The 8,760-nt window shown below is 40.8% G+C and overlaps 1 protein-coding gene across 1 annotated transcript in view; it reads right to left on the minus strand.

The window, feature by feature from the left end:
• LOC144960020 (uncharacterized) overlaps positions 1–4,473 on the minus strand; it is a 14,230-nt gene extending 9,757 nt beyond the window's left edge. Inside the window, exon 1 of the mRNA XM_078892964.1 lies at positions 4,314–4,473. Coding sequence (XP_078749090.1) covers positions 4,314–4,335 — 22 coding nt within the window. The 5' untranslated portion in view covers positions 4,336–4,473. The remainder of the gene's footprint in view (positions 1–4,313) is intronic.
• Positions 4,474–8,760: the final 4,287 nt, after the last annotated feature.

The raw sequence follows: 8,760 nt of genomic DNA on the forward strand, positions 1-8,760 counted from the left end.
AGAGCTTGAAACACCTATAACGCCCCAAGAAATAAAGTGAAGCCATACAAAAGCTCAATGACAACAGATCGCCAGGTCTAGATGGTGTTAGAGCAGAAGATCTAAAATGTCTTGACGACGAAGGCATGCAAATACTGGCTGATATGTATAATAAGATATTTAAGACAAAACAATTTCTCAATCTTGGAAGTGGCAAACTCATTCTGCTAAACAAACCAAATAAAGAGAAAGGCCCTTTAGAAAATTTGCAACCCATCGTTTTATTATCCACGCTAAGAAAAGTTTTAAGCACAATCACGATCAACAGAATTAGAGAAAAGGTAGCGGAATATCTTTCACCATCACAAAGCGGGTTTAGAAGAGATAGTAGTAGTAGTAGTAGTAGTAGTAGTAGTAGTAGTAGTAGTAGTAGTAGTAGTAGTAGTAGTAGTAGTAGTAGTAGTAGTAGTAGTAGTAGTAGTAGTAGTAGTAGTAGTATAGTAGTAGTAGTAGTAGTAAGTAGTAGTAGTAGTATAGTAGTAGTAGTAGTAGTAGTAGTAGTAGTAGTAGTTAGTAGTAGTAGTATAGTAGTAGTAGTAGTAGTGTAGTAGTAGTAGTAGTAGTAAGTAGTAGTAGTAGTAGTAGTAGTAGTAGTAGTAGTAGTAGTATAGTAGTAGTAGTAGTATAGTAGTATAGTAGTAGTGTAGTAGTAGTAGTAGTAGTAGTAGTAGTAGTAGTAGTAGTAGTAGTAGTAGTAGTAGTAGTAGTAGTAGTAGTAGTAGTAGTAGTAGTAGTAGTAGTAGAGATAGTAAACTCGCAGTCCTAACAACGCTTGCTGAGAATTGTGTGATTCAGTCATGGTCGATGAGTATAGCTGCTCTCTCCATCCATGTTGTTAATTGTTTCCATTGGTCACGGTCCTGGGCCAGAGTTTTGAGGCTGTCAAGATCTTGTTGTGATTTTAGTACGGAGGGCACTGCAGTATTTCTTAGTTCTTCAGGGATTAATTCAGCCTCATCTGAATCCATAAATTTCTCATATGTAGAGAGGTCCTGGTACAGGGTAGTTGCTATTGATGTTGGTGTCTCCCTACATATTTGTTGCCATGAATGAAATATTCTCATTGCAGTTTGAACTGGGATGTTATCTTCTCGGCGTAAGATGTGACCAAATAGCCTCCATTGCTGTTCTTTTATTATTGTACTCCGGCGTTGGACTCCAACGGTTCTTTCATTGAGATCTGCATTTGTAATTGTCTCTGGCCAATAGATTCCAATTACAGGAAGTAATTGTTTGCGGTGGTATGAATCGAGACTTTCTAAGTTCTTTTTTTGTGAGGCCCCAGGTTCCACAATGATATGTCAATATCAGAATAATCAGTGCCTCATAAATCTGAATTCACTTGATATGATGATATGATATGATATGTCCAGATTTATGCAGGCTTTTACAGCCTTTTATCTGCTCTTGTGCATTCGTGAACATATTCAATTCACGCCTCTCAAAACTGGGCATGCCACATAGTGGAAGGAGGTTTCTGAATTAAACTCTACAAACAGTATTTTTCTAATTCACAATGTTTTATGTTTTGTTTTTAAGGGTTTTACGGCGCTTGCAACACATTAAGGTCATATCAGCGCCAGTAAAAAGGAAATGGGATAGTAAAAAGTTCTAGAATTACAATTAAGATCACCTAAAAGTCTCATCCAGACACAAGCACAGGTCCCAACTAAGAGGAATACACTCAAATGTTTACCAATCATATAATATAATATGTAAACTAAACATAATACAATGCATAACAGAGAGATGATTTACAAGAAAAAAATATCATCTCTCAAAACTATAACTATACATTCGACTGTTTCCCTCCCAGCCAAGGAACTCCGGCAAGGATCAGGACAAAACTAAGTAATCTCATTCCAAGACAATGACAGGAAACAATTGGAAAACGGGTATGGGGGGATAGAAGACATAGCATGTACCTCCCTGCCCACTATGGGAGGTCACAATGAGTGTTGAGACGGCACTTGAATGCCTGCAATGAAGGGGCATCGACAATTGTTGCAGGCAAGTGGTTCCATTTGTCGACTACCCGAATTTAGAAGAAGTTCTGCCTAAGGTTTAGAGAACACATTTCCTTGGACAGTTTGAATCTGTGTCCTCTGATGGTGCTGGTGGAATCAAGATTGAGAAGACTCATGTTTACAGAATATAGATTATGCGTGTATTTGAACACTTCGATAAGGTCTCCTCTATCTCTCCTATACTGCATGCTCGGTATTTGTATCTTTCAGTCTTTCTGTGTATTCTAGATCTTTGAATCCAGGAATGACCCTAGTTGCGTGTCTTAGAACACTTTCTATGAGGTCTTTGTCTTTCTGCAGTCGTGGTACCCATGCTACATTGCCAAATTCCAAGCGGGGACGTACAAGTGCAGTGAACAATTGTCTCATGTTATATTTATCAAGATGGGTGAATGACCTCCTAATGAGGCCAACAATTCTGTTTGCTTTATTTACTTGGGTTTCTATGTGCTTAGAGACCTTCAGTTCCTGATCTACTAACACACTTAAAGCTTTTATCTCTTCAGTAGGCTGACATATGACAGTCTCGCTAGAGTCATGTTTTCTCATTATGAACTGATGGTGCTGGTTTCTATATCCCAAGTGCAAGACGTGGCACTTGTCTGCATTAAACCTAAGCTGCCATTTATCAGCCCACTATACCAAGCTGTCAGGATCACTTTGGAGCTGAGTTATGAATTCTTCCTTGTCTACTCTAGAGAACACATAAGTGTCATCTGCATACATTTGGCACAGAGAGTCAATAACGTCTGGAAGATCGTTAATAAAGATTACAAACAAAACTGGACCAAGGCAGCTTCCCTGTGGAACACCACTCGATACTGGTGCCCAGTCCGAAAAACTGCCGTTCACCCTAACACGCTGTCTTCTTCCAATCAGGAAATCTGAGATCCAAGCTAGCAAACATGAACTGATGCCATATGATCCAAGTTTCTTAATAAGGCGTTGGTGTGGAACACTGTCAAATGCTTTGGCGAAATCAAGGTACACAGCATCAACAGGGATAACACTGTCCAAATACCTAGTCCAAGAGTCGAGAGCAGCTAACAAATTAGTGGTACACGAGCGTTTTGATATAAAACCTTTGTTGATACTCAGACAGCAACTTTTGTTCCATTAAGTATTTGACTAATTTGTCCCTAATCAAGGATTCCATTATTTTTCAAATCACACACGTTAATGACGGGACAATAGTTACTTGCTTTGCTCTTCTCACCCTTTTTAAAAAGTGGAGTTACATTTGCATCTTTCCAGATGCTGGGCAGCTTCCCTTCACTAAGTGACTTGTTGAACAATTCTGCTAAAGGTTCTGCTAGCTGTTCTGTCAGTTCTTTTAGTACACATGGGTGTATCCCATCAGGACCAGAGGATTTCTCACTGATTATGTTATTTCTATTATATTAATTTTGGAGTTGGTTGAATGCATCAGTGGCCAGCTGCTTTCGTTTTCTGATGTCTTCATTTTCCTACATTTCATTGATCCATTTGCTTTTTTAAAAAAGCTTGATTTGGCATTTGAACACTATATGTTCATCTCGTGTTAAAAATATCACTTGATAACTGAATTGGGACACAAATTACCACTGACATTTTTTCAGATTATTTGTTATTTTTCACGCTTAGTTTGGCATTTTGCATAAAAAATTTTGCCAACGTGATCAAACGTGTTTGGCAATAATCAAAAACCTGTACTTTTGATTATTGACAGACACTGTCTGGCGTAGTATTAGTATTAGTGATTGTAGTAGTGGTGATAAAGATGGTGATGTGGTGGCGGTGGTTGTAGTTGTAGTAATAGTTATGTGGTGGTGATTGTTGTAGTAGTGGTGGTAGGGATGGTGATGTTGTGGTGGTTGTAGTAGTGGTGATGGGTAGGTGAGGTGATCCGATAGTTGCTGTAGTAGTGATGGTGATGTGGTGGTAGTAGTAGAAGTCTTAACTTAGTCTTAAGTCGTAGTGTTGGTTGGGATTGTCGGCGATGTGGTGGTTGTGACTATGAGGTGGCGGTGGTTGTAATGGTAGTAATATTGATGATTAATGAATCAGAACCTAGCTCCGTAACATAATTATTAAATTCAAGCTTTAAAATTAAATAGAGAATGCGGTAGTGAGTCTCAGGACTCAGGGTATTTGGTCCTCTTCTTCCTGTCTAAGTCTAAATCCTAACTTTAAATCTCTAAATTGAATGGAATGGTACACCCCATAATTACTTTTTATCTTAATTTTTTAAAAGGATATATTACAAACCTGCATTGAAATTGTCCCCCATGATTTAGTAAATAGCTATTGTACTATCTTTATGTAATGTTGAAATTTCCTTTTCCCCCAAAAGGTTGTCCACCTTCATAGTAGCAACATTGCTAGGCATGGAGTAAGTCAGATTGGAGTAGTCAGTAGTCGGAAGATCAGAGTTGCCAGATATTTTTTGGCAAAGTCGCAAAGGTATAAGCAAAAAGTTGCAAAATAAGAACAAAAATCGCAAACCTCTCTCTCTCTCTCTCTCTCTCTCTCTGTCTCTCTCTCTCTCTCTCTCTCTCTCTCTCTCTCTCTCTCTCTCTCTTTCTCTCTCTCTCATTCTCTCTCTCCCTCTCTCTCTCTCTCTCTCTCTCTCGCTCTCTCTCTCTCTCTCTTTTATATATAAGGGGGGGGGGGGGGGGGGGGGTGTGAGAATAGAGGCAGCCATACATACATATATATATATATATATATATATATATATATATATATATATATATATATATATATATATATATATATATCCTATTTTTTTCATCGGTCTGAATGACAATCTTATTTTCTTATATTATGGTTTTGAATAGTTTCCCCATTCACCCATAATCAATTATATATACTATAGGTCTAATCTGGATGGTTTACAAAGGCTTAGAGCTTCAACTTACGCAAACCATGATTTACAAATGAAAAATGAAACAATTATCCAAAATCTGAAAATAATATCTTATACAGTCGTATATTATAATCACAATACGCTTCAAGAGTCGCAACGTCACTTCCCTCGTAATGACGCATGGTAACTTAGTAACTGGCTCTAAACTATCGGAAACATATTTCTCCGACGAGCATAAAAGCGTATCCAGAGGGGGATACACATTCTGATCACATATGAAAAGTTCTAGCCAGCATGAAGAATAAAAGGTACCGATTTTCTTTGTTTAGAACCACGATAGCCGCTGTTTCTGGGCGACGTGACATCAGACTCTTGAATCAAATTCACAACACCACATATATTACGCACAGGATTCCAAATTGAATTCAGTAGTCTGATGTCACGCCGCCCGGCAACGGCGGCCATCTTGGTTATAAACAAAGAAAATCGATAATTTTTATTCTTCATGCTGGCTAGAACTTTTCATATGTGATCAGAATGTGTATCCCCATATGTCTTGTGACCAGACTGTGTAAAAGTCAAAACATGATCAAATTTATGGGGTTTTTTTTTTCCCCTCTGGATACGCTTTTATGCTCATCGGAGAAATAGTTCATACGGGCGTCCGACATTGTTCCGATAGTTTAGAGCCAGTGTTACTAAGTTACCATGCGTCATTAGGAAGGAAGTGTCGTTACGACTGTTGAAAAGTATTTCACTGAACCGTGAAGTTGGTGATTTCCAGGTGACGTAATCTTAATCTTGAGTGCATTCATTACAAATCTTTATCTTCCATTTTAAAACAAGGATTATTTATCTACTTTTATTTTGTCTCATTTTAAACATTTTTTTCATCTCTATGGATGAATAACTTTATTTTATAGCTGGATATTATTGATCAATCTCTGGCTCTATCATATCGTCTCAGATACGGAGTCTGCCATTTGCCTCTAAGCTTGGTGAGAAGTTGCCAGGCTTTGATACCAGTAAGAGGAGACACTGGGTAGCTGCGAATCGGCTTCGGTCGAGGAGCTGCCTAACGGCCGGTACATTACATCAGTGGGGTCTAACTTCCTGTCCAATATGTCCACGCTGTGGGCAAGAACCCGAAACGGCAGAGCATCTAGTCGAAAGGTGTGTTGTGACGATGCTACCAGGCGGGTTCGCGACGGTGCACGAATGCGGACCGGACTTTGCTGATTGGGTCGATCGTCATAACATAATAGTGTGAACCATAAGAAGCTGCTGCCATTTGTCTACATTCCTCTAAGCTTGGTGAGAAGTTGCCAGGCTTTGATACCAGTAAGAGGAGACACTGGGTAGCTGCGAATCGGCTTCGGTCGAGGAGCTGCCTAACGGCCGGTACGTTACATCAGTGGGGTCTAACTTCCTGTCCAATATGTCCACGCTGTGGGCAAGAACCCGAAACGGCAGAGCATCTAGTCGAAAGGTGTGTTGTGACGATGCTACCAGGCGGGTTCGCGACGGTGCACGAATGCGGACCGGACTTTGCTGATTGGGTCGATCGTCATAACATAATAGTGTGAACCATAAGAAGCTGCTGCCATTTGTAAAACTTCGCAAGTGTCAGGAACGCTAGCAACAACTCCTAGAGAATGGGGCCCAATAATGGCAGAGATCCAGCCCCCCTATGTCCGGAGGGAGACGATTACGGGAAATTGGCTGAGTAAGATCAAAGAGAGAGGGAATGGGGATACCCCTCTGATGCGATAATGGACGGTCCCCACGTTTCGAGCCGAAATAAGTCCCGGCAACCCTTGTACACAGAATCCCTGACTACGTCTAGAGCTGCACATACGAGATGGAAGTCGGTTTGGACGAATTCAATCCCTCGTGGGGGCGGGGACGTACACTCCTCTAAGCTTGGTGAGAAGTTGCCAGGCTTTGATACAAGTAAGAGGAGACATTGGGTGACTGCGAATCGGCTTCGGTCGAGGAGCTGCCTAACGGCAAATGCGCTTCATCGGTGAGGCCTTTCTACCTGTCCAATATGTACCCGCTGTGGGCAAGAATCTGAGATGGCAGAGCATCTAGTCGAACGGTGTGTTGTGACGATGCTACCCGGCGGGTTTGTGACGGTGCACGAATGCGGACCAGACTTTGCTGATTGAGTCGATCGTCATAACAAAGTAGTGTGAGAACCATAAGAGGCATTTTTATAGTCAAATTGGTTTAGTCTCATGATTTTATTATTATTATTTTAAATTTTTTCCTAATATTTTTAGTAATAGTATCTAAGATATAGCCCAAAATTTGCAGACCATAATAAAAAGTATTCCATAAAGTCGCAAGTCGAAAATTTATATTTATAGGCGTAAACAGCATGAAAAAGTAGTCCAATTCGCGGTGTGTCGCCCAATCTGGCAACTCTGCGGAAGACGGAAACATTCCTTAGAAAAGATTTCAGGGAAACCCATGACGTACTCTAGTCGGCCAATGGGGAAGCCCAACGATTTCGATGTGTCAACACATAGATTTATTAATAGTAACAGATAGGCTTGTCGGCAGACGATAATATAACACACTGGGGATGCAAGCCATTAGCTCCAAGACCCTCACTTGCTTGGTTCAGGTACACTGGTTAATAGACTTATAGTCTCTCTCTCTCTCTCTCTCTCTCTCTCTCTCTCTCTCTCTCTCTCTCTCTCTCTCTCTCTCTCTCTCTCTCTCTCTCTCTCATTCTCTCTATCTTTTTCCTTTCTCTTTTTCTCTATCTATCTCTTTCCCTCTTTCTTTCTTTCTTTCTTTCTCTCCTCTCTCTCTCTCTCTCTATCGCTCTCTCTTTCTTTCTTTCTTTCTCTCCCCTCTCTCTTCCTCTCTCTCTCTTTCTTTCTCTCTCTCTCTCTCTTTCTTTCTCTCTCTCTCTCTCTCTCTCTCTCTCTCTCTCTTTCTTTCTTTCTTTCTTTCTTTCTACATTCTTTCTTTGTTGCTCTCTCTCACACACACAAACACACACACACGCGCACACACATACACACACACACACACTCTCTCTCTCTCTCTCTACATACTTTTTTTCTTTGTTTCTCTATCTCTTTCTCTCTCTCTCTCTCTCTCTCTCTCTCTCTTCCTCTCCTCTCCCCCCTCTCTCTGTTCATCACGCGACTGAAACCGTATCTGGAGAGATAGGTCGACCTAGTTAAGATTGAGAAAGATTACGACAGTTTGAGAGACGTGTTCATCAAAGAGCAGTTTATGGATGTCTGTCCCAAGGATCTAGCGACACATCTTAGAGAAAAGAAAACTAAAAGCCTAGACAATGTAGCTGAAGAATCGGAAGCGTTCCTTGTAGCTAGAAGGAGGCAGTTACATTTTAAAAAAAACAACAAAAACAGTGGTATGAAAAGACAAACAACCCGGAGGCCGAGAAGACGGAAGGAAGAAGCGTTAATGTTAATAGTTCTTTCTGCTGGAGATGTCAGTCCCCCTCTCACACAAGCCCGCGATTGTAAAGAGGGAAAATACAATATAACAAACCACCAACGTAAGAACGACGTGCCGAAACAATGGTCGCAAAAAGGGCAGTTTTAGCAGTTGTGGCACAGCCGGACGAAACAAACTTAAATACGACAGCATAATTGGACGAGATGAGCATAAAAGTAGTATTCACGTCGTTAGAGGCGGGCATTCGGAACATGCTCATGTTCCTGGTACGATTGTGTTCCTGGTGGCGTTGTTCCTGGTACGGAACCTGTTCCTGGTCGAAATTGGAGCGATTGTTCCGGTCGAAGAGAGTTTCGTATCAGTCATGTCCTAAGTAGTACGCGCATAGATGACACGGGTACG

The sequence above is a fragment of the Berghia stephanieae genome, chromosome 14 (assembly GCF_034508935.2).
Source record: "Berghia stephanieae isolate SIO BIC M18660-M18661 chromosome 14, UCSD_Bste_1.3, whole genome shotgun sequence".
NCBI lineage: Eukaryota > Metazoa > Mollusca > Gastropoda > Nudibranchia > Aeolidiidae > Berghia > Berghia stephanieae.